At 42.6% G+C, this 27,180-nt stretch overlaps 1 protein-coding gene across 2 annotated transcripts in view; it reads right to left on the bottom strand.

The window, feature by feature from the left end:
• Positions 1 to 618: 618 nt before the first annotated feature.
• The window catches only part of TANGO6 (transport and golgi organization 6 homolog), a 73,226-nt gene continuing 46,664 nt past the window's right edge, over positions 619 to 27,180 (bottom strand). For both annotated transcript variants that reach the window (XM_089678859.1, XM_089678860.1), the window contains exons 16-18: positions 22,307 to 22,458; positions 22,087 to 22,200; positions 619 to 1,006 (exon numbers count right to left, since the gene is read on the bottom strand). In XM_089678859.1, coding sequence (XP_089534985.1) covers positions 830 to 1,006; positions 22,087 to 22,200; positions 22,307 to 22,458 — 443 coding nt within the window. In that variant the 3' untranslated portion in view covers positions 619 to 829. The remainder of the gene's footprint in view (positions 1,007 to 22,086; positions 22,201 to 22,306; positions 22,459 to 27,180) is intronic.

Here is a 27,180-nt window from a genome sequence, read left to right as displayed (position 1 = left end):
ATTCACAGCTAGACACTAGTATACAATGGATGGCATGAATGAAGCCATCCATTGTATACAACGGTCATGTGACTGGTCACAGCAGGTCACATGGTACCGGCAACGGGGGGCGATACTCAGGTCTGTCATTGGCCATGTCCGAGGTACACGGCTGGTGACAGATCACGCCGCTGTGCGGCTCTGCAGGAGCGCAATCTGCGCATGTGCGGGTAGACGCCATATGGCGTCCACCCGGAACGCTGATGACATTTGCCGGCCGCCGTTTGGCCATAGGGCGGGCGGCAAATGGTTAAAGTATATTAAAAGCCCAAACTTTAGTTCATTTTTAGATTTGGATAGAGTGGTGAGTGTTTAGAACCTTGTTCAGGTTTTTATTGCTGTACCCGTTAGGAAGAATTATTTTCCTTAATATTCCTGATGACCATGGTCATCAAGGCCAAAAGGATGGGCAAATTTTATATTCTGAGCTGGCATCAGAACAAGAAGAGAAATCTTTTAATGGGGCACTTTTTCCAGTGACATCTTCTTAAAAGGATAACTATATCACTTTGGGAGGAATTCCTCCAATTTCCTGTTGTGCCTACAGATCAGGAAGCAATGTAGAAAAACAAATTGACAATATTTTTACCCTTCTTTATTCTACCCAAAATGGCAAAAAAGTTGGCGTTGGATATACTTAAATCTACACATCATTGGATCAGCCAAGGAAACAGCAGTTTCAGGAGGCAAACTCCGCAGGGCAGTCTCTCTGGAGTGGTTCTACTAAAAAAGCCTTAACCGGTTTCTTTTTCTGGTGATAGAAGATGTTTCCAGATGAGCGTCATGTCTATTATGGTAAAACAACAATTTTCTTCTCCAGCTTCTGTGGTGGGAATAGAAAAGCTCTCATGATAGAGTCCAGTTCCTCCAGGCCTAGCTGGGCATGAAGAACAGACACAGAGTCCGATTCACACTGAACCACAAACTTGAGCAGGCGGTACAGCTCCAGGAGAACATCACGTAACACCTAGAAGAACAAAGAACAAGGAGGAGGAAAGTGTTGGTGTGATATGTCTACTGGAAATTATCATTGTCTACAACCTACAACAGTGTTCAGTCTTAGATCCTCATTAAAGGATTCTTGTCAGAGATACATGGAGGCTGCCATAGTTGACCTCTCCTTTAGAAAATGCTAGCTGTCTGGCATTCCTTCTAACCCTCTGGCTTCAATGTTTTTGAAAAAAAACTTACCTAGGACAAGCATGCAGTTAATGACTCTTGACAGCTCTCTGGCTTTCCTGACCTGCATCCTAGTTCCAGGCTAGTGGCTCAAAAAGTATTCAAGACAGAAGTCTACGTTAGTAGCCAGGTAACTAGCACTTTAAAACAAGGTCTATATGAACAGCTTTGCATTTCAGGTTTACTTTGAGGACAGATATAAAAAGCAATTAAGGCAGATAAGGAATTATTACAAGTGACACAATTAAATGTACAAGGGTTGGAAAGAAATCTGGAAACTTCATTATTTGTATGTGTGAAAGGGATGATGTTTCACATTGAAAGTGATGTAACATTCTTTTGCTTCTGCTGTGTGATGAGCCACCTTGCTAAACAGGTGGGAAGCCTCACTTTTGTCATTCACGCTGCTAGTAATATGGAGTCATATCAGAACTTACAGAGCTTCAAAGAGGGCAAATTGTTGGTGCCGCTTAGCTGGTGCCTCTATGATTGAAGTTGACAATATATGCAGTGTCGTGAGGTGCAGTATCAAAGGTTATAAAGGCATATGCAGTTTCTGGGAAAAGGTCAACTGATTAGCATAAGCCAGGTCGATATAGTCAACTGACCAACTGAGGACATTGTACAGGATTGTGACCCGGAATAAGAAAAAGGACAAAAGTGACTGCAGAGCTCAATCTCAGTCTTCCAAAGCTCGTGTCCACAAAAACTGTGCCAAGGGAACTCCATAAGCAAAACATTCATGGGCGAGCTCTTATTGCCAAACCACTAGTGACCAATATTAATGTTTAGAAGAGGAGAGAGTGGTGCAACTCCCATAAATTGTGGACTAGCTATCAATGGAAGACTGTAATATGGTCTGATGAATCGAGCTTCACACCACCGAACGTTTTTACGCGTGGCAAACATCTTCCCAAGCTTGCGACCAGGACTGTCTTGTGCCAACGGTAAAGCATGGAGCATGGTGGAGGTTCAATCATGGTTTGGGCAGCCATATCTCGGTATTTTGTAGGTCCCATCATCAGCTTGAAAGGTAGAGTCACTGCCAGCAAGTAAGTACAAATGTTGGCTGACCATGTGCACTCCATGGGGAGAGCCACTATGGTCAATTTTGGAGAATAAGGTTCAGTCTTGTTTTCTGCCTTTGGCATTTATGCATGAAGAGTGGTATCCAATTCCATTATCCACCTTCCAAGACTTATATTCGTCAATTCCCAGGCCTTCTTGGAAGCCAAAGGCGATCCAACACCATTTAGGTAACAATTTCATTCTTTTACCTGGTGTTTCCATAGTTTTGTTCAACCCCTTTATTTTTAAATGCAAAAGCTGAAAACACATGGCTTAGACATAGTACCTGACTCCTGTTTTCCCCCTGTATAGCAGCGCTAAGACTGAAAGAGGGAAGAGCAGAACCAGGGGAGCTGCATTCACATCTACTGTGAGAGAAGATGCAGACAGGAGGAGAGAGCATAGGGGTGATCTCGATCACTATGCCTTCATGGCCCTTATTACAGTTTGTGAAAAGGAAAATGACCCAGCTGTTTCGCCTAATTGCAGTAGAGAGCAGTCACGTCACCAACCCAGCTGTGCAAATCTCAGGACTAACTAGACAGAAATATGAATCCTTTAGCAGGTAGACATGAAAGCTTCTGATTTCCTTCCTCTCTGGCTCTAAATAGCAGTTCACATTTTCAGGTTTGCATTGTACAAATCTTGTCTCTATTCTTCAGTGTCTATTACCACACTTATTCTTTGCTGACATCCATCACAGTTACTTCTTTCAAGAATTTACTCCTCTTATCAGATAATGACATTTCCTATACTACCAGTCATTACTCCATCTGCAATAGATTTGATGCGTTGTTATGGAAACCAGAGTAAAGGCTTCAACCTGTGACTATGACAACTGATTAAGAAACTATATTTTATAGTGATGACAACATATAATAGTACTTGGAGGACCGAAGATTTTAATTATCACAATTCCAGCTTCTACTATGTTGAATTTAAACAATTTAAAAAATGCCAAAAATAATCATATTACAATATACATTTGTAGCAACAGTGGGAAATAAGATGAACAGTGTTGAGAAAAAGTATTTGCCCCCTTTGGGATATTTTTTTTTTCTTCATATTTGTCACACTTAAATGATTCAGATCAAACAAATTTTGAGCGGAGTTAAATTTCACTTGCCACACTCAGGCCTGATTACTGCCAGACCTGTTGAAGCAAGTGATCACTTAAAATAGGAGCTGCCTGACAAAGTGAAGCAAGCTTAAACAAAGTCATTGACATGTATCAGTCGGGAAAGGGTTACAAAGCCATTTCTAAGGTTTTGGGACTCCAGCGAACCATGGTGTGAGCCATTATTCACAAATCATTTAAAAGCTGCATTTTGTATTTACTTGGGTTATCTTTGTATAATAGTAAAATTTGTTGGTGCTCTCTGCAGGGCTAATCCAACACTTCCGGCGGTCAATTGCGGATAATTCAAAGGCTAAGAGTCAGGATGATGTTATTGATCGTTAGCTGTTTCAACAAAGGCAACTGCAGCTGACAGCAAAAAAAAATAAAATAAAATAAAAAACGGATTCAGGCTGGCTGATGGGCAGATGTCACACCAAGAACGCCAAGCCTTCCTGGTTCACCCAAAAGATGGATACTATGCATGTGCAGGAAAATTGCCATACAGAAGATAATGGCTGGATAATTTACAGTTTAAATCAGACAAGTAAATTATGTATTTCTGAAAGAAAATGTTGATTATTCTTCTTTTTCAATGGTTTTAAGTGTGTACTAAATTGACATTAAATAAAGCTTATTGCCCCTAAGCAGCAGCCCTATAATTGAAGGTGTGTTATGCCTGCCTATCAGCAGCCAGCAAGTGAACACCGCTGTGGCAGAACTTAGGGGTGGGACCTGTTTTCAGTCAAAGCTACAGATTCGCTGACTCTGCCTGAAAGTCATCCTTTGAACGACACTGCATATCTTGTCGCAGTGGCTGAGTTTGAATAATGGCAGCTAAGAGGAGCCCCAAGTAAAAGGGATCACACAGATCATGTTATGGATCAGAGGTGGCTAAAAAGTAGAATGAATGTTGTGTAGCAACAATGTATCAAACTTAAAACCGAAATCCAGGCACAAAAAACCCCCCCAAAAAACAAAAAACAACAATATTAAATTACATTCAATAAAAAGCACACACCCCAACAGCCAAGAGGAGAGGGGGCAGAAACACAACCATAGCGCAGGTCTATACAGCTCCCAAATCTCAGTGGCCAGGAATGCAGTAGGAGTCTCCCTCCCCGTGTGTAGACAATAAATGTATAAAAATATTAAAAAATGTGTATATAACTAATAAATGTATAAATGTGTACAGATGGTAAACCCAAATCATTACACACTCTTGTAAGCTTTAATATTTTAATAATGTCAAGTCATCTCCTAGATTGTAAGCTCCCAAGATCAGGGCCCTCTTGTATTGAACTGTATTGTTCCTGTATTGTCTCCCGTTATATTGTAAAGCGCTGAGCAAACTGTTGGCGCTATATAAATCCTGTATAATAATATATATATATATATATATATATATATAAATCCTGTATCATAATAATAATAATAATATATAAATCCTGTATAATAATAATATATACAGTTGTGACCAAAATTATTCAACCCCCAATGCTGTAAAGGGGTTTAGGGACTATAGTGTACATTTGGAATTGTATTCAGAATCAAATCCTACAAGGACGTTGTAACTACCCAAATGCAACTAAAATGACATCAATTGTTTATGTAATACAGTAGTAAATGGTTCTTATGTGGTTTCTTCATTGCCACAATTATTCAACCCCTTAAAGACTACCACTCTGAAGAACAGAGGTTCATACAGGTGCTTTCCATCAGGTATTGAAAACACCTGTGGATGTCACCGAGCAGCAATCAAGCATAATAAGCACCAATTAGGCAGCTTTAAAATGACTGTGATACTCAGCTCCTTCTAGACATTTACTGGTGTGGTTACAAACATGGTGAAGGCAAGAGAATGGTCCAGGAAGACAAGAGAAGAGGTGATTTCTCTTCACAGGAAGGGCAATGGCTATAAGAAGATTGCAAAGATGTTAAACATACCAAGAGACACCTTAGGAAGCATCATTCGCAAATTCAAGGCAAAGGGCACTGTTGAAACGCTACCTGGTCGTGGCAGAAAGAAGATGCTGACTTCGACTGCTGTGCGCTACCTGAAGCGTAGAGTGGAGAGAAGTCCCCGTGTGACTGCTGAGGAACTGAGAAAAGATTTGTCAGATGTGGGTACAGAAGTTTCAGCCCAGACAATAAGACGCACACTGCGTAATGAAGGCCTCCGTGCCAGAACTCCCAGGCGTACCCCCTTGCTGTCTCCAAAGAATAAGAAGAGTCGACTGCAGTATGCCAAAAGCCATGTGGACAAACCACAAAAGTTGTGGGATAGTGTTCTGTGGACTGATGAAACAAAATTAGAACTGTTTGGGCCCATGGATCAACGCTATGTTTGGAGGAGGAAGAACAAGGCCTATGATGAAAAGAACACCTTGCCTACTGTGAAGCATGGTGGAGGGTCAATCATGCTTTGGGGCTGTTTTGCTTCTGCAGGTACAGGGAAGCTTCAGCGTGTGCAAGGTACCATGAATTCTCTTCAGTACCAGGAGATATTGGATGGAAACGTGATGCAGTCCGTCACACACCTGAGGCTTGGGAGACGTTGGACCTTTCAACAGGACAATGATCCCAAGCATACCTCCAAGTCCACTAGAGCATGGTTGCAGAGGAAAGGCTGGAACATTTTGGAGTGGCCATCGCAGTCACCAGACTTAAATCCGATTGAGAACCTCTGGTGGGACTTAAAGAAAGCAGTTGCAGTGCGCAAGCCTAAGAATGTGACTGAACTGGAGGCCTTTGCCCATGAAGAATGGGCGAAGATACCCGTAGATCGCTGCAAGACACTTGTGTCAAGCTATGCTTCACGTTTAAAAGCTGTTATAACTGTAAAAGGATGCTGTACTAAGTACTAAGATTGAATGTCACTTGGGGGTTGAATAAAACTGATAATGCTGTGAGCACAGAAAAGACATTTGTGGTTATTTCATTATAACTGTTATGTTATATTTGTCTGACCTACAAGTGCCTCTTTAATGTAAATGTAAGCAAGATGACTGAATGATCAAAAGCAATGTCAAACTGGCCAAAACACTCAATTTCAGTGGGGGTTGAATAATTTTGGTCACAACTGTAAATGCTGTATAATAATAATAACAAATCCTGTATAATAATAACATAAATCCTGTATAATAATAATAACATAAATCCTGTATAATAATAATATATAAATCCTGTATCATAATAATAATAATATATAAATCCTGTATAATAATAATAATAATAACAAATCCTGTATAATAATAATATATAAATCCTGTATAATAATAACATAAATCCTGTATAATAATAATAACATAAATCCTGTATAATAATAATATATAAATCCTGTATCATAATAATATATAAATCCTGTATCATAATAATAATATATAAATCCTGTATAATATTAATAATAATAATAATAATATATAAATCCTGTATCATAATAATAATAATATATAAATCCTGTATAATAATAATTTTAATATTTTAAAATATCTGTGGCTTTCTTTTAAATCACTGCTGATCCTGACATGAATGGTCTCTGTGCAAACACTTTTTTTTTTTTATAGCGTACTCTGTCCTTGTCCCCCAATTACTTTTCTGCATTGTCACCTTGTCACACACACTGCCCCGATGAAGACATGATCCATGATCATGGCATGATCCAATGCGGTCACCATCGGGAAACCAACCTTGACCAATTTTTCTTGAGTGCTAGTAGACAGGATGGGTGAAAAGGGGCTGCAAGAAATCAGCAGCACTGAGATGCAACCAAGAAGGAAAAAAAAAAGTGAAGAGTATTTTATAAATTAAATTTAAAAAAATTAAAAGATACACATATGGCAATGGTTAATAGAAACAGACAAGAGATGGCAGAAGTGACCAAGTGGTAAAACCATGACAACAGCTGCCTGTTTTTACTACCCCCAAGCCTCCTGTGTGAAAGAGCCCTAACTGCTAGTAAAGGAATTAGATGGAGCAGAATGTCAGTGAAACAGCTGCAACAAACCATGCCTATGGGTCAGGTCTGACTGATCACAGACTCTCTAAATGGCTAATGGTAGCCATACACTGTATGAAAAATTGCTCGAAAAGCCATCGTTTGGACAGTTCGTTCGTTTTTCATCCAATTAATGGGCACAAATAAAAAATAGTTTATGGCTTTTTTTTTGAGTCAAAAGATTGAAGGAAAAGGTTGGGAAACATCTGCTGAACAGACAATAAATTGAAAGGTTAATGTGTTTTTCGCCTGCTAAACTTCAAACTGTTTTTGCTAAGGACACTCATCATTACATGCGCAAGTGGTCTCAGTTTCTGCAACGTGACATTGACCTTACACAATGGAAGAAAATTTGGGATAACACATCTAAATCCTCTGTCTGTGTAGTTTATAAAGAGAACACGTATAAAATTTGAATGTTATGGTATAAAACTCCCGAGGCTGTCCATGCCTTTAATCCGAAGGCTCCTTCCGCTTGCTGGCGCTGTTGGAGGGATGTTGGCTCCCTCTTCCATATTTTTTGGACTTGTGGATCTATTGTCCCTTTTTGGGAGGAGGTTCGGTCTTTTCTACAATTGTTATTGCAGACTTCTCTCCCTTTTGAGCCTCTGTATTTTTTACTGAGCCTGCCATTCCCAGGTCTTCCCAGAATGGCCAGTAAACTCTCTACACATATCCTGACTGCGGCCAGAAGAAGCACTCCGATGTGTTGGCTATCTACTATACCCCCTTCGATGTCAACGCTGTTTAAAATTATTGCTGATGTACGACAGATGGAGTACCTGACGGCTGGACAAGCTGGTTCGCTTGCTTTGTTTGAGGCAGTGTAGCACCCATGGGATACTTTCTCGTCCTTCCGCCTATCTGCAGATGTATAGTTCTGTTGGCCACCCCAATGTAATTTTATGCCATTCTTATGTTCATAACCATGCAGTTCTCATCATCGATGTGCTCCTTTGTTCCTTTTTCTTCTGTGATTTTTTTTGTAATTACAGTGGGGCAAAAAAGTATTTAGTCAGCCACCAATTGTACAAGTTCTCCCACTTAAAAAGATGAGAGAGGCCTGTAATTGGCATCATAGGTAGACCTCAACTATGAGAGACAAAATGAGAAAAAAAATCCAGACAATCACATTGGCTGATTTGGAAAGAATTTATTTGCAAATTATGGTGGAAAATAAGTATTTGGTCGATATCAAAAGTTCATCTCAATACTTTGTTATATATCCTTTGTTGGCAATGACAGAGGTCAAACGTTTCCTGTACGTCTTCACAAGGTTGGCACACACTGTTGCTGGTATGTTGGCCCATCCTCCATGCAGATCTCCTCTAGAGCAGTGATGTTTTGGGGCTGTCGCTGGGCAACACGGACTTTCAACTCCCTCCAAAGATTTTCTATGGGGTTGAGATCTGGAGACTGGCTAGGCCACTCCAGGACCTTGAAATGCTTCTTACGAAGCCACTCCTTCGTTGCCCGGGTGGTATGTTTGGGATCATTGTCATGTTGGAAGACCCAGCCACATTTCATCTTCAATGCCCTTGCTGATGGAAGGAGGTTTGCACTCAAAATCTCACGATACATGGCCCCATTCATTCTGTCCTGTACATGGATCAGTCATCCTGAGAAACAGCCCCAAAGCATGATGTTACCACCCCCATGCTTCACAGTAGGTATGGTGTTCTTTGGATGCAACGCAGCATTCTCTCTCCTCCAAACACGACGAGTTGTGTTTCTACCAAACAGTTCTATTTTGGTTTCATCTGACCATATGACATTTTCCCAATCCTCTTCTGGATCTTCCAGATGCTCTCTAGCAAACTTCAGACGGGCCCGGACATGTACTGGCTTAAGTAGGGGGACATGTCTGGCACTGCAGGATCTGAGTCCCTGGCGGCGTAGTGTGTTACTGATGGTAGCCTTTGTTACGTTGGTCCCAGCTCTCTGCAGGTCATTCACTAGGTCCCCCCGTGTGGTCCTGGGATTTTTGCTCACTGTTCTTGTGATGATTTTGACCCCACGGGGTGAGATCTTGCGTGGAGCCCCAGATCGAGGGAGATTATCAGTGGTCTTGTATGTCTTCCATTTTCTAATTATTGCTCCTACAGTTGATTTGTTCACACCAAGCTACTTGCCTATTGCAGATTCAGTCTTCCCAGCCTGGTGCAGGTCTACAATTTTGTTTCTGGTGTCCTTCGACAGCTCTTTGGTCTTCACCATAGTGGAGTTTGGAGTGTGACTGTTTGAGGTTGTGGACAGGTGTCTTTTATACTGATAACAAGTTCAAACAGGTGCCACTGATACAGGTAATGAGTGCAAGACAGAGGAGCCTCTTAAAGAAGAAGGTACAGGTCTGTGAGAGCCAGAAATCTTGCTGGTTTGTAGGTGACCAAATACTTATTTTCCACCATAATTTGCAAATACATTCTTTCCAAATCAGCCAATGTGATTGTCTGGATTTGTTTTCTCATTTTGTCTCTCATAGTTGAGGTCTACCTATGATGCCAATTACAGGCCTCTCTCATCTTTTTAAGTGGGAGAACTTGCACAATTGGTGGCTGACTAAATACTTTTTTGCCCCACTGTATATGTATATGTGAAAATCAATAAAAATTGTTAATATAAAAAAAAAGAAAAGAAATTCAAACTGTTTGTACTGCGCATATGTGACAAAATAAATGGGAAACTGATTCATTTATGACTATTAAACAATTTATCATTCGAAATTTGGTCATCACATGATGGCAATATTGTTTGCTCTCACGATCAAGTGTTCGTTATTCAAAAACGAGTTTGAACGATTTTTCGACTAGTGTATGGTCAGCATTATCCTGTATTTTCTGGAGCTTTTTAGCAAGCAGGCTGAATACACTGACATATCAATAAATCTCTCTGACATAACATCCTGGAATATGGTACAGCAAGTGGTTAAAAATGTGGAAGTCACATGAAACATTACTTTTAAAGTAATAACTAAAAATATGCACTCAATGAAATTCTAGCGCTGCATTAAGTGGTAATTTGTATAATTTCTCAGCTGAGGTTACCAGGGAAATTAACAAAGGCTGGAGGGGAAGCGAGAGGCTTGCAGAGCTCCTGCTGTTTTATAAGCAGAGTATATTATAGTACGGGAGGGGAATAAGAAGGATAAAACAGGAATCCAATGCAGAGTGGAGACCTCATGCTTGAAATGCCGTTACAATAATCCTCAGTCTGAGATCGACTCCAAAATTCTGATCTCCAAGTTACAGAAACAGGGATGAAGACAGACCAGTTGTAATTAAAATGAGATTCCATAAAAAAAAATTTGAAATTATACATAAAAAAGCATGCTCTTATTTGTAATTAAGGAATATTGGTGCTATATTTATAGGAAAAAACGACGACGCAGTCTAATGCCGGCCATACATGGGTCCAAAATCGACCAATTTTTCATCCGAAAATCGTACCTAAGAATAATCAGTCGATTTTAGCTCTGTTAGAGGGTCAATGGCACTGGCTGATTTTCGTGGTTCCTCCTCTTTTTGGTGATCGGGCATGTTGGAAAATTCCTAAAAAGCTCCCGATTTTCGACTTGATGGTCAAATCGTACGATCGTTTTTCCGAAAAGAATACGTGCATGAGCCGTGACCTGGAAGGAACAGAAGTTTTGCATGTTTTGTGGGGTGAACTTAATGAATTGGTCAGCCGATTTTCGTTTTCAATGATGGCACCATCAAACTACCGAGGGAACGACGTTTCCGATTTTCGGATGAAAAATCGTTCGGAATTCGAACCACGTATGGCCTGCATTAGAATGCTTCTCTCGTCTTATCCTTTGCTTTAAAGGATAAGTTCACCTTTTAGACAAAAATATTAAAATGTACATTTTTTGCAGGTAAAAAAATGTGCATTTATTATTTTTGTCTAAGAAGCCTGGAAAGCATTGCACCAGTAATCAGTAGATCGATGATGCCATGTAGGTCTCCTGCAGACCTGTCATACTATCTGCTTGCCGTATGGGGTGTACGAGAACGCAGATATTCTGACAGGAAACTTCAATGGACCACCACAGCGCAGTGGTCGTTCATTGAAAACTACAAGCCGACAGCTGCTAAGGCTGTCGGGACTTGTAGTTCATTCATTCACAGAAGTCCGTGAATGAATGATGCGACTGTGTGAGCGGAGCCACGCTTGGCTGTGCGGTTTTCAAATTTGATAGATAGTACGGGGAGACTTCTCCCCGTACTGTCAGAGGGAGGAGGGGGAGCGGCGAATGGCAGCTGTGGCTATGGGAACATGTTACATGTTCCACCCTAAAAACGGGTGGGACATGTAACATGTTCCTAAAGGTGAATGTATCCTTTAAAGCGGAGCTCCAGGTCCATGGAAAATGTTTTTGGTTTGAGGGCCAGTTCACACCAAGGTGCGGTAGGTCTGTTTTGGGCAGCTATTCCAGCTCAGCCCCACCGCACTGCTGAAAAAAAAAAAGAACCGCATGCACTACTTTTTTCAGTGCAGTGAACAGCAACACAATCCACTGCCTCGCCCCGTGATTGGTGCATTGGCACTGCTGTCATCTTGCTGCATGCCAGTGGCTGCGTTCTAATGAAGCCAATGGTAAACCAGCTCTAATACACTAGGCTATGATGCATGTTATTTGCCCAACAATCACTTCCGGTATGTGCATTGTAGCAGCAATCCTTAGTTATGCTGAGTTAGTACGAGTCATGTGACCAAATGCCGGGTCATGTGACCAAATGCAAAATTATATATACACCCTACTTGTAACATTTCAGATTGGAATGGCGTTTTACATGCTTGCTCTAGGCTCCATTCACAACAATGCGTTTTTTAGTGCTTTTTGCAGAAATGCAGTCCATTTAACATGGTTTCCTATGGAACGCGTTGACATCTATGCTTTTTTGAGCTGCTGCATTTTTGGAAAGGGTCAGGGACTTTTTTAAAAGCAAAAAAGCAGCATTTTTGCTACAATAGAGTTCAATGGAGAATCTGCTGAAATTCATGGTGGTGTGTTTTTGCTGCGATTTTGCGTTTTGCATTTTTATTCTGCCCAGCAAAAGAAAAATTCCACTTAAAAAAAAAAAAAAATAGTTGAACAAAAACGCAAATCGAGGCGAAATCGTGACAAAAAGCAAACTGGATAGGTGTGAACGGAGCCCAAAACATAAAATCTACCATCACCTCCTCCAATGCAGACATTCTCACCCCAATATATTTACATGGATTATAAGAGGGATTTAACTACCCTTCCTGAAGAAAATACTATGCCAGGTTAGTGCTGGTCATGTGACCAAATGCCAATGGCAGGTGTTTAGGTAGAGCCATTCAATCAGCAGCTTTGCTTGAACACCAAACCTCCTCTCCTGGTCATTTTTTGTAATGCGAATGACACCAAAGTGACCCCAGAGATCATAATGCAGGAAGGAGTGCTATTATTCTATAGGTTCACTGTTAGGACTTTAAAATATCATTTCTTTTTTTAACAAAACTACTGTGCAAGTTAAACACGTGCTTCTTTTTTTTTTTCCTTTCCATATCTGCAACGTGTTGTGTGTTGAATCATTGGGTATCAGTGGCCCCACTTTCGGATGTAATTTGTGTCCGTGATTAAAGCTGTGACCTTCAGCCTGAGCAGCCAATATAAAAAGGACGTCTGCAGGTGACCGGCTCAGGGCGTGCTTGGGCTGACACTTCCATTGTGTGTAAGAATTTCACTGCAATCAGAATATATTTCTCTAGTGTGCCTAAAAATAGCAGCCTGGGGAGGGCCTGAAAAATGAACAGAGCGGCAGAAATTGGCAGTTTATCACGGTGGGTAATTAAGAAATTGAATCTGTGCAGGAGCTGAGCTTAAAATACCCTTCCGTGCCGGCTGCTCGTTGTACGCCGCATGGAATTAACTCCAGCAGTGCCTTGGAGGTCTGAACGTCCAGGAATCAATACAGACACAAGGAGGTAGATATGAGAAAAGCATTTGATCAATGCAGGAGAAGATAGTGTGTACAGTGGGCAATCAGGCACATAAACAACGAAGCCCATCCAACTATAGTGTAGCCTGCTGAGGGTCGATGATTGGCTGCCAAGCTTCAATGGGAAAGTGCTGGCTCAGCTGCCATATCAGTCATTCTGCATTACCTGGAGGGCTGTGCTAAGTAATAAAACTATTGATGCCCTGCAGCTAGTGAGAATGGAGCAAAGTGAAGCTGGAGGACACATTTTCACATATACTACAAATGCTGTACCTCCTAAATGTCAAAGATGTTTTACAAATACTCTGTATATGTATGTATATATTATTAAAAGAAAAAAAAATTATATATATACAGTCATGGCCGAAATTGTTGGCACCCTTGATATTTTTCCTGAAAATCAAGTATTTCACACAAAAAAGGTATTGCATTAACACATGTTTTGCTATACACATGTTTATTCCCTTTGTATGTATTGGAACAAATATAAAACAGAGGCAGAAAAGCAAATATGACATAATGTCACACAAAACCCCAAAAATGGGCTGGACAAAAGTATTGGCACCCTTAACTTAATATTTGGTTGCACACCCTTTGGAAAACATAACTGAAATCAGTCGCTTCCTATAACCATCAATAAGCTTCTGACACCTCTCACCCGGAATTTTGGACCACTCTTCCTTTGCAAACAGCTCCAGGTCTCTCTTATTGGAAGGACACCTTTTCCCAACAGCAATTTTAAGATCTCTCCACAGGTGTTCAATGGGATTTAGATCTGGGCTCATTGCTGGCCACTTCAGAACTCTCCAGCGCTTCTTTGCCATCCATTTCTGAGTGCTTTTTGACGTATGTTTGGGGTCATTGTCCTGCTGGAAGACCCAGGATCTTGGACGCAAACCCAGCTTTCTGACACTGGGCCCTACAGTGCGACCCAAAATCCTTTGGTAATCCTCAGATTTCATGATGCCTTGCACACAGTCAAGGCACCCAGTGCCAGAGGCAGCAAAACAACCCCAAAACATCATTGAACCTCCACCATATTTTACCGTAGGTACTGTGTTTTGTTCTTTGTAGGCCTCATTCCGTTTTCGGTAAACAGTAGAATGATGTGCTTTACCGAAAAGCTCTATCTTGGTCTCATCTGTCCACAAGACGTTTTCCCAGAAGGCTTTTGGCTTACTCAAGTACATTTTGGCAAACTGTAGTCTTGCTTTTTTATGTCTCTGTGTCAGCAGTGGGGTCCTCCTGGGTCTCCTGCCATAGCGTTTCATTTCATTTAAATGTCGACGGATAGTTCGCGCTGACACTGATGCTCCCTGAGCCTGCAGGACAGCTTGAATGTCTTTGGAACATGTTTGGGGCTGCTTATCCACCATCCGGACTATTCTGCGTTGCAATCTTTCATCAATTTTCCTCATCCGTCCACGACCAGGGAGATTAGCTACAGTGCCATGGGTTGCAAACTTCTTGATAATGTTGCGCACTGTGGACAAAGGCAAATCTAGTTCTCTGGAGATGGACTTGTAACCTTGAGATTGTTGATATTTTGCCACAATTTTGGTTCTCAGGTCCTCAGACAGTTCTCGTCTCCTCTTTCTGTTGTCCATGCTTAGTGTGGCACAGACAGACACACAATGCAAAGGTTAAGTGAACGTCTCTCCTTTTTATCTGCTTTCAGGTGTGATTTCTATATTGCCCACACCTGTTACTTGCCCCAGGTGAGTTTACAGGAGCATCACATGCTTGTAACATTCTTATTTATCCGCAGTTGTGAAAGGGTGCCAATACTTTTGTCCAGCCCATTTTTGGAGGTTTGTGTGACATTATGTCGAATTTGCTTTCTTTCCTCCCTTTTTTTGTTTTGTCCCAATACACACAAAGGGAATAAACATGTGTATAGCAAAACATGTGTTAATGCAATACGTTTCGTGAGAAATACATGATTTCCTGGAGAAATATCAAGGGTGCCAACAATTTCGGCCATGACTGTATATACACACACACACACACACACACATACATACTGTATATATATATTCACATACATACACACATACACAATATTACCAAAACTATTGGGCCGTCTGCCTTTACATACACATGAACTTTAATGGCCCCCCAGTCTTAGTCCGTAGGGTTCAATATTGAGTTGGCCCCGCCCTTTGCAGCTATAACAGCTTCAACTCTTCTGGGAAGGCCGTCCACAAGGTTTAGGAGGGTGTCTATGGGAAGGTTGGACCATTCTTCCAGAAGCACATTTGTGAGGTCAGGAAATGATGTCAGATGAGAAGGCCTGCCTCACAGTCTCCACTCTAATTCATCCCAAAGGTGTTCTATGGGGTTGAGGTCATGACACTTTGCAGGCCAGTCAAGTTCTTCCACCCCAAACTCGCTCCTCCATGTCTTTATGGACCTTGCTTTGTGCACTGCTGTTCAGTCATGTTGGAACAGGAAGGGGCCGCCCCAAAATGTTCCCACAAAGTTGGGAGCATGAAATTGTCCAAAATGTCTTGGTATGCTGAAGCCTTAAGAGTTCCCTTCACTGGAACTAAAGGGCCAAGCCCAACCCCTGAAAAACAACCCCACACCATAATCCCCCCTCCATCAAACTTTACACTTGGCACAATGAAGTCGGGCAAGTACCATTCTCCTGGCAACCACCAAACTCAGACACGTCCATCGGATTTCCAGACAGAGAAGCATGATTGGTCACTCCAGGGAACGCGTCTCCACTGCTCTAGAGTCCAGTGGCGGCGTGCTTTACACCACGGCATCCGACACTTTGCATTGCACTTGGTGATGTAAGGCTTGGATGCAGCTGCTCGGTCATGGAAACCCATTCCATGAAGCTCTCTATGCACTGCTGTTGTGCTAATGTGAAGGCCACATGAAGTTTGGAGGTCTTTAGCTATTGACTCTGCAGACAATTGGTGACTTCTGCACACTGAGCTTCAGCATGCGTTGACCCCGCTCTGTCATTTTATGTGGCCTACCACTTGGTGGCTGAGTTGCTGTTGTTCCCAGTTGCTTCCACTTTGTTATAATCCCACTAACAGTTGAGTGTGGAATATTTAGTAACAAGGAAATGTCACAGATGGACTTATTACACAGGTGGAAACCTATCACGGGACCACACTTGGAGTCACTGAGCTCTTGAGAGCGACCCATTATTTCACATTTGTTTGTAGAAGTAGTCTACATGTCTAGGGGCTTGATTTCATACACCTGTGGCCATGGAGGTGATTGGAACACAGGAATCCTATGATTTGGAGGGATGGTCCAATAGTTATGGCAATATAGTGTGTATATATTTGCCACCAGTGCTGGGACAAGGTAATCTAGAGCCCAGGGCGAACATGCCAAGCTGCCCCCCACAAGATGTATGAGCTTTATGTGTCAGCAAAAACCTCCCTCAAAAAACTGAGCACTAATCTCCATGTTTACCCCCCAATCATAAATTCCCCCTCCTCCCAGTACAAATCCACCACTCTTAGCACCCCCCCCCCCTCTTCTAGCACAACCTCCCCCCCATCCCCCCTCTTAGCATAAATCCTTTTCCTCCATTCCCCTTCCCAACACAAATTCCCCTAAATCACTACTCCTAACACCCTCCCCCCTCACATTTCCTAGAACAACTCTTCCTGCTGCCCCCAAAAATTCCCCGTCTCAGCACATCCCCTCCCACCTCACATGATACCATAGTGCCCAGGGCAGTTTCCCCTCCTGCCCACCCCTTGTCCCGTCCCTGTTTGCCACTGCTTATTCATTAATAGAATCTTAAAGCTGAACTCTGTGTCTGGACATCAGGAACAGTCCACCACTGGTTCGTTGGGGAGTGCTATTTGAGGATCAGGTGAGTATAAGGCTTTCTGGTAGCCCCTTGACAAAACGAGTAGTTAACCCATGTGGTGCAGGCGCAGCCCCACTGCATGGGAAAAAAACTGTCTGGAGTTTGGCTTTAAATGTATTTTTTTCAATGCAAGTAGAGCAAGTACCCAAATTTGACTTCAGATCAGTCGTTTGCAATCCCCTGTACAGCAAAGCTGAATGGGCAAGGAAGCTACAGCATAGCTTGCTAGTTCATGTACTGACAAGGTGCATGCTGACAGGAGGAGAAAAGCAGAGCAACAGAAAGATGGGCTAATCGCTGTGCAGCTGCTGCTTCACTATCACAGACTGGTGATGGAGCCCATGAAGTCCTGGGCTCAGAGGAAGTGGGCTGAATGATGCTGGCCATTGTTCAAACCAGAAGGCTGAGAACATTTTGTTGTAGAATAGATGTATTGTAAAGGACAGCTCTGGCCTGAATCTGAATATTGCAGTAAAAGTTGTTTTTGGAATTTTATCTTTTAATGGAGTATTCAAACTCTCCTAAAATCTGATTGGTACATACACATCAGTAATAGTCAGTACACTTGATATAGGTACCCAATGCAGCCTTACCACATCAACAAAGGCCCACATATATTCAACATACTGTATAATGCTGCAGACAAATGTAGAGACTGCTGACATGTTACAGGAGATGTGCACAGGCTGCAAGCATGCTACAGGAGACAGGCAGAGGTCATGGGTATGCTGCAAGAGAGCAAAAAAAAACTGCGAGCATGCTACCAGTGACAGGAAGAGCCTGTGGGCATACTACAGGAGATGAGCAAATACTGCTGGTATACTAGAGGAAATGGGAAGAGATTGCTGGAATACTAAAAGAGATGGGCAGAGACTGCTAACATGCTATAAGACCAGGGCAGAGACTCTTAGCATACTACAAGAGATGGGCAGAGACTGCTGACATGCTATAAGACCAGGGAAGAGACTGCTAGCATACTACAAGAGATGGGCAGAGACTGCTGACATGCTATAAGACCAGGGCTGAGACTGCTAGCATACTACAAGAGATGGACAGAGACTGCTGACATGCTATAAGACCAGGGAAGAGACTGCCAGCATACTACAAGAGATGGGCAGAGACTGCTGACATGCTATAAGACCAGGGAAGAGACTGCTGACATGCTATAAGACCAGGGCAGAGACTGCTGACATGCTATAAGACCAGGGCTGAGACTGCTAGCATACTACAAGAGATGGGAAGAGACTGCTGACATGCTATAAGACCAGGGCTGAGACTGCTAGCACACTACAAGAGATGGGCAGAGACTGCTGACATGCTATAAGACCAGGGCAGAGACTGCTAGTATACTACAAGAGATGGGAAGAGACTGCTGACATGCTATAAGACCAGGGCAGAGACTGCTAGCACACTACAAGAGATGGGCAGAGACTGCTGACATGCTATAAGACCAGGGCAGAGACTGCTAGTATACTACAAGAGATGGGAAGAGACTGCTGACATGCTATAAGACCAGGGAAGAGACTGCTAGCATACTACAAGAGATGGGCAGAGACTGCTGACATGCTGTAAGACCAGGGAAGAGACTGCTAGTATACTACAAGAGATGGGCAGAGACTGCTGGCATACTAGGAAAGATGGAATGTCTGACAAGCCAAAATCGTTGTGACAGTCTTACATTTTTGCAGATAGAGAGAGCAAAAAGGGGGGTTTCCATGTCAACCAAATTCTACTGATCATATTGACAGTGTCACATCATAAAATTACTCTCTTTCCACCAGTTTTATTATGAAGAATGATGTTCTTCAGAAACAATGCTACAGATAAAAGCTTTAATAATACCTCCTGGCATTAATGAGCAGAAGGCAGGGACACCGCCATGACTATGTGAACAAAAGAAGGCTTCCTTATAGAAAGGCTGGATAAACCACTTGATTTCGGCTCACTGTGTTACAACATGCTCACAAAGAATAGCATGACTTCCTAAAGAATAAGGTATTTACATGTCATCACATCAAACACAATTTCATTAAATGTTTTAGGATAGCAGAATAGTAGGTCTTCAGGGTCTAATTGATCCCTTTAGACCCTCAAAGTGGCTATAAATGCAGATTTTATTTTTCTTTAAAATAACAAACATGTTATGGTTTGTACAGAGCAGCCCCTCCCTCCTGCCAAGTGCCCACATAGCAAGCAGCTTGCTATGGGGGCACCCAAGTAGATTTACTCCCCAGCCATTGTTCTGTGTGTTCATTCACACAGACATGGCTTGGCCCTGCCCCCGCTCTCATTGGCTCACTGGCTGTGACTGATAGTAGCTGGAGCAAATGGCATGTTTGTCACTGCTACTCACTCCACTCCTCACCTGTCATTGGTTGTTAAGGATGCTGTTGGCTTCACAGCTGACAGCCTTCTAGCAACCAGTGACACTGATTGTGGATGGAGCCTGTATGGGAAGCTGAGACACTAGTTCCCCCCACCGGGTATGGTCTCTCTTTATGGCTCGACAGCAAGCAGTGGGTGGATCTTACAGCCAATAGCAGGCGTCTATTCGCTACTGACTCACCTGAAGCCCACTGTCAGTCAAGGAGATGAGATATGATGGGGAACTAATGTCTCTTATTCCATATCAGGCTCTGCCAACACAGACTGAAAACTCCTTGTTGGATGCACTGACTCTTCAACAGCTGCAGCACCAGGGAGGGAGCTCAGCTGCAGCACCAGGGAGGGAGCTCAGCTGCACCACCAGGGAGGGAGCTCAGCTGCACCAGGAATGAAGTGCCCCTATGGACACCCAAGCATCATGGATGCAAAGCTTGCCCCTAATTAATGTACCTATTTCCAATCTGTCATCTGAACCAGCATTTGTTATGCAGAGGCTTGACAGAATTCTAAAGAGTAAACTCTTTATGGATTTCCTTGAAAATATGTTGGCTGTATACAGGTGTTCAGTAATGGGAATTCATCATTATACTGAAGTTTCTGAACACTTGACTGAAGCACCAGTTTGGTGGAAGACATGCATTGTAGTTTGATGGTAAAATGATTTAAAAAGAAATGAGCGTCTAGGCAAAAAAACATGCATATAGTACATCGCTGCAATACACGCACACCTGCCCTTGTTTTATCCCTCCAAACACAATGCAAGTACATGAAAATAACTGTTGATGTGCCAGAATTATAATGTGTTATTACCTTCTTCCTTGACATGACAACACAGTATTTTTGGCTCTGAATGCTAAAGTATGTGTTATCCCTTTGAGGACCAAGGGACGTATTTGTCCCATGTTTGTAATTGCGTGTATCATCTGATTAAGAACTTAAAACTCTTTTTTTTTTTTGGTTTGAGTCAAAATATTAGTTCTTATCAACAAACAACAAATGGATCTAGCTTTTTGCCAATTATTTCATGAAATGGCTTAGTTACAGCAACTGAAGTGTACGAACTTTAAAAACAAACAAATTGGTTCTTTTGGCGTTCCAAAATCTTACAGTCCTCAAAGGGTTATGAGCCTTGTCTGTGCAACTCTGCACGGGCAGAGAGCAGAATTCAATAAGGTGCCTTTTTATAATTATTGCACATATAAAACCTTTCCATATATATTAGGCAGTCTAAAAGGAAGCAAATAAGAAGTAGTTCTTTATTAGGGAAGGGATGACATACACACAAAAAAAATGAAAATGCACTATTCTTAACTCCTTTGCACCCACCTTGTAATGGTCAGTGGTTTAAACTTCTGTGGCTTGTTTTTTCTTATTACAGGTTGTAGGAGCATTGAAAGAGCATATTGTCTTGGAATGAATTTGTTATCTCCAGTGATATGTGATAAGTTGTATAGTCCTGTGCCATAGGATTTAATGCAGTCACTTTGTTTAGTATTGTAGATTTGATACCCAGAGGTAACAGACCAGAGCTGTTAAGCAGGGTATACATGTACAGTAATTTTTTGTTTTAGTTCAACCAGGGGATGTTGATGCAAGGATCTCTCCCAATGTTCTATTGTAGTCCCCCCACCACCAAATACACAGATCAGCCACTGGCTGCAAGTGCTGATCGAATGCTGGTTTTCCAGCAAGACCACTTGACAGAAGCCGGCAATTAGACTGACTTCAGTTGAACATACAGAAGTATATACATACCGAACGTTGGCTGGTGCCTGCTGATGTTGTAAGTTGTATGTGTTTAATGAAAAAAAAAAAAATGAAAAGAAAAAAGCAAAAATAAAACCCAGAAACATTTACTTAAATGCCCTATATTATAATTTTTCTTTGTGCCTCCTCTGGTAGCTGACTGGTGATCAAAAGTTTTTTTGTTTGCTCTCCCCTCTGGTCAGCTGACCAGTCTTGTGCCTTCCCATCCATATGGAATTGCTGGAAGGCATCATGGTCCTGCATGAACTCCAATTCTAGCCCAGCGATGGAAACCTCCAAAAGGCAATAGGCAGCATCAACATCACCAGAAGGCAACGTTAGCACTGCAGACAAGATCCTCTTACTCTACAGATGAGAATAAAGAAGACCTGGTGTGTCAAATGACCAGAATTAATTGGATATTTAAGATTGAAAAATATCAGTTAAATACAGGGAAGTGTCATGATAAGTTTTTTTTTTTTTGCTCACTGGAGATGAGATTCAATGAGGTTTTCAACCATCAGTGAAAATGTCAGTAGTTCGAGGCCATACAATACAGCAGGGGTGTCCAAACTATGGCCCTCCAGGTGTTGAGGAACTGCAAGTCCCATGAGGCCTTGCAAGACTCTGACATCCACAGGCAAGACACCCAGCAGCAGAGGCATGATGGGACTTGTAGTACTTCGACAGCTGGAGGACCATAGTTTGGACACCCATGCAATACAGAGACACTTACTTCTGTGGCTCGTGAGCTCAGTCCCCTTAGGAGTAGCACCACCACGTGAATAGCAGCCCGGCGCACCTCAGCCTCTGGATCAGTACGTATCAGCGCTGATAAACAGGAGCTCACCTAAAATGAAGAAAATTCAGTTTTCAGTATCTATAGGAAGACTGCCATTTTGTGAGGGCTTCATATGATTACAGAAAACCAATTAGATGAGAAAATGAGGATTTACCTCATGGACAACTGAACCTAAAGAAAATTGGAGCAGCTTGCACAACTCCCCCAAGTTAGAAAGGCTGCTGGCCCTCAGAGAGCTGTCTGGATCCCGGGAACCCCTCAGGAAAGCGTGAATTAAGGCGCTCTTGTGTGGGATGACCATGTCTCCTGCAGAAAAAGAAACTTGATTATATTAAATATATTCTAAGGCATTGCATACTCCTTGAAATGACTGAGGCTTTCATGAACAACATGGAGGGGTACAAGGTGTAACCTCCTAAGCCACGTGTTAAGGAAATAAGATATCACAGTAAGATCAATCTCGTGGTGTAGAGGGGAAGGGAAGGTATACTTTATTTTCACTGAGCTCATATTTTAAGCTGTTGTTGCAAAATTTACTTTACAATGTGTGACTGTGAACTTAGCACTTAGTCATCCCTTTGATAAGGTGCTGGTGCACGAAACGCGTCAGTGAGGAGCCTACTAGAGTGACATCACGCCGCATACGGCCACCAGGAAGGCTGGCGGCCATTTTACATATCTCTTCATTCATGTGTTTTATATTACGGATTTTACTGGAACTTCAATAAATACTACATGATCACTACCCATTTGTCTCTGGCTCGTATTATGCGAGCCCCTAAGGTGGATATCTCCCCCAACCTTTGATGCTTCTGATCTGGTGGTCTGATACTAACGTGGCGCTGTCCCTGTGATATCCCTGGTTTGGTGGTCTGATGACAACATGGAGCTGTACCTGGGAGCAGAGTGTGCCCTTTGAGAGTGATGTTACCCTGTGTGCCTTGAGTGTGCCTGATGACCCCGCAGCCCTAGCTTTGACCCTGATGACCACTGTTGGATGTTTACACGCATGCGCATTTTTTGTGCGCTTCTGGTGAGTGCATTCATATTACTGGCCCTCACCATATAGGATCACCAGCACAAAGCACGGATCACCTAATTTTTTGGACTTGATTTGCATTGTATATGATGCACTACAGTCACTTTATCTATTGATCTTATACTCTTAAGACGTCACTAAGAGACGATTTATCACGTTATCACTTTAGAAGCGCTGTATTAGCGCTCACCGTGTATCATTTAATATTTTTATTATTATTTTTAGCGCTGCATTTATATTTTACTGTGAACTTAACATGTTGAAATTCTTAAAAAACCAAAAATATATATCCCAGCGCCAAAAAGAAAATACTAAGAGATTATGCAGCTGTGCAACAGTGAAAACCACCAATAAACAACAAAAAAACAGCGCAAAATCCAAAAACAAAATTACATAAGTGAACAAAAATTAAATTAATAATAAGTGTCCATGCACTCACCAGATGGAGATGAGTAATGAGCCTTATAGGATATAAGGGATCCTATAACCCCTCCAAAAGAGATCAAATCTTCTTTTTCACCCTGCTTAGGTATATAAATCGTCTCCACTTTATTCCTCCATGGATGTTGAAATTCTTGTTCACCCATATTTATGTCAGTTTGTTAAATGTAGAGAACTGTATGTTAGCCGATAGAGGCACAGCGGATTAACCACTACAGCAACTCTGCCTAACTGCCTAAACAGATAACTCATCAGCCACACATGGAGTGAATTGTTTTTGAGGAGTCTGCCAACTCATACTGTATACATATAACTAAAAAAAGACATTGACTACATTCCCTTTAAACCAGGTGGCTATAAACTTGCAGATCTCGTAAAGCAAGAATAATGGGTGAAAACTTTGCCGATCATTTCCCAAACTCAGCCAATAAACAGATGAACTACAAAGGTTTGTTCATGAATTCTCTCCCTGCAGTTTCATATCGGTGTGATGCATCAAATTCCTACACATTTCTGCACAACAAGCCTACAGCTGACCCCTACCCCTGATGAAAAACATGGTCTGAAATGCGCTGGGAGGGGAGGGGGGGTTTCTGTGGAGTGACATACGTAGGGAATTTTGGAATATACCTGTCAGCATAGAAAGTCAGTTCCTGGTAATATAGAAATACCCAGATCTGGTCTTTTAATACAGGTAAAAACTGTACAAGGAAAGTGTTCTAGCTTTTTGGGGAATATTATGATTGATCCTGGAAGTCATGTGACTAGGGGAGGAGGAGTTTGAGAACAAGGACTGGGTCGGAAGGTGCCAGCTAAGAGTGCACCATGGAATGGATTGGGTACCAGACAGAACATTGAAGGCATGCCACAGAGAGGACGGACATTCTGATAGAGGAAACTAGTAGGGGAGGATCGAAGGAAAGCAATTACAGAAGAGAGCAGACAAAGATATGGAAAAGACGTATTGTAAAGGACAGCTCTTGGATGAAGCTGAGTACAGCAGTAAAAGCTGTTTTTTTTTTTAGAATTTTATCTTTTAATGGCGTATTCAATTTCTCTTAAAATCTGCTTGGCACGTACACATACGTGGTAGTCGGCACACCTGATATAGGGACCCAATGCAGCCTACCACATCACCAAAACACCCAATATACTATTCATTAGAAATGACTAAAGAAAAATGTGTAGAGACTGCAGGTAAGCTACAGAAGATGGAAGAGACATCGGGCAACCTACAAGTGACAGGCACAGGCTGCAAAGCATGCTACAGGAGACAGGCAGTGGGTGTGGGTAGGATACAAAACATAAAAAGAAACCACGGGTATGCTACAAGTGACAGGAAGAGACTGCAGGCATGCTCCAGGAGAAGGGTAGCGATTGTGGGCACGCAACAAAAGGGCAAAGATTGTGAGCACATTACAGAAGACAGGAAAAGCCCATGGGCATTCTACAGGAAATGGTCAGAGACTGCTGGTATACTACAGGAGATGGGCAGAGATTGACAGGTACCCGCTCCCACTTCCGGTCCAATCGCCTAGGCCAGGGGTAGGTAACCTGCAGCTCTCTAGCTGTTGTGGAACTACATTTCCCATGAGGCATTGCAGACTAAAACTGACAGTTACAGCTAAGACTTGCAGAGGCAGGATGGATGTTGTAGTCCTGCGGCTCTCAGGTTGCCTACCCCTGGCCTAGGTGATCGGAAGCAGAAGGTGTCCTCCCTCCCTCAATCCCTGCAGTCTTTTGGGACACGTGACAGGTCCCAGAGGGCTACAGGACCATTCATGAAGCGCAGCGCTACTCGCGCATGCGAAGTGGGTACCCGGCTGTAAAGACGCAAGGAGTCACAGCCGGGTGTCCACACTGAAGATGCCGGCCTCCTGGAATACAGGACGGCTTGTGAAACGAGCTGCGGGGGACACACCGCGGGACAGGTAAGTGGCTGTTTTTTAAAAGTCAGCAGCTACAGTTTTTGTAGCTGCTGACATTTATTTTTTGACAGGGTGAGTGGAACTCCACTTTAAAGTGGACCTGAACTCAAAAAGTGAAATATTGCTGTGTTATAGGAAACATCTGGAAATGTTAATTGTGCCCAAGCAGTGCCTTAAATCATACCCTTATAACTTTTTAGGCGAGATTCGGTGATGCCACTAATGTGCTGTTTATTATTCTCCTTGCTGGAGGCTCTGATATAAAGGAAGCAAAACCCTGCCTCTACAAAGATGGCTGCCTTCACGCAGAGACACAGTGCAGAACAAGGCATGGCAAGTCAGTTTTAGGGAAAAGATCAGCTGCAGGGAGTCCACAGGCAATACTGGCGAATCTTTGTCCTCGGCTTCCAGAGCTCAGTTCCTCTTTAAGCTAAAAGTAGATAAAATACATGGAGAACATTATCAGAACCAGAAAAGAAGAGAGAAAAATGTTTAACCTGCAGGCAATGACCATCACAGCCATTGAAAGGTTTCTCTCTTTTTAAGTGGCGTTTCCTCACAGTGTGTCAGTCTGTAGCCTCCGGACCTGCTGACAAGGCTGCATAGAACCAGATACACACCTCACTGAGTAACAAAGAGTCATCATAAGCAGCAGTTAGTCTGAGGGCCAGGAGGTTACTCCCACCACCATCAAAGCCTCACCTTCACCTACACGTCCTCCAGCAATTTCCTATTACTTGCCAATTTACATGGAGTCCAATGTGCAGACCTGCAGGAGATGTTGTACAAGTATACAACATTACTAAAGTGAAATTTATAATAAAATAAAAAATGACAGCATAATGAACCATCTGTGCGTTAAGGATGTGCTGAATGTAAATAAACTGTAGGTGCATATTTAGGTCCACTGTGGTGTGTTGATAGCTCATTCCAAATGAATGGACTGCATTACAGCGATGAGTGTTCATGCACCGCACATACGTGAGCCTGGAGTACCATTTTACATAACTGTATTACTAACTGGTATGGTATTGGTAAGTATATGCCCACACCAGCCGCTGCGTTACAGCGCAACAGGTGGTGTGCACTCCAGCTGGACTGGCGCATTGCTGATGCACAGATCTCGACGCATCCCATGGTTCACCTTTTTTTTTTTGGGTAATGAACATTATTGAAAATTCACAAAGACATTCCATAAAGTTTCCTTGTCCACCGCACTGTATTGCATTGCACTGCGCTGAAAAAAAAAAAAAAGTACTGCACACAGTATTTTATTTCATTGCACAGTGTCTGCACAACACCGCAATGCAGCGGTGTGTACTAGACCAGTGGTCGGCAAGCCGCGGCTCGCGAGCCACATGCGGCTCTTTGCACACTTTAATGCGGCTCTTCTGTGTGCCGGGTGCCCGCTCCCCTCCCTCCTCTCGGGCGGCTGCCCCAAAAGTCAGGACTCTGCAGCTAGCCCAGCAATGGGCAAACTACGGCCCGGCGGACCTTTTAATCCCACGGAGCGTGGCAAACATTGGCTGTCAGGGTGTAGGCGGGGCAGCGTGACGAACTCCTCTCCTCTCACAGTCCGCCCTGAAGACCGGAACGGCGCGGGAACATGGCGAGAGGAAC

This window comes from Staurois parvus, unplaced genomic scaffold, assembly GCF_062004578.1.
Source record: "Staurois parvus isolate SC_StPar_1 unplaced genomic scaffold, SC_StPar_1.0 ptg000211l, whole genome shotgun sequence".
In the NCBI taxonomy this organism is placed as follows: Eukaryota; Metazoa; Chordata; class Amphibia; order Anura; family Ranidae; genus Staurois; species Staurois parvus.
Note: the sequence above shows the minus strand (reverse complement) of the source record. Positions and strands in the feature narration are given on the sequence as shown.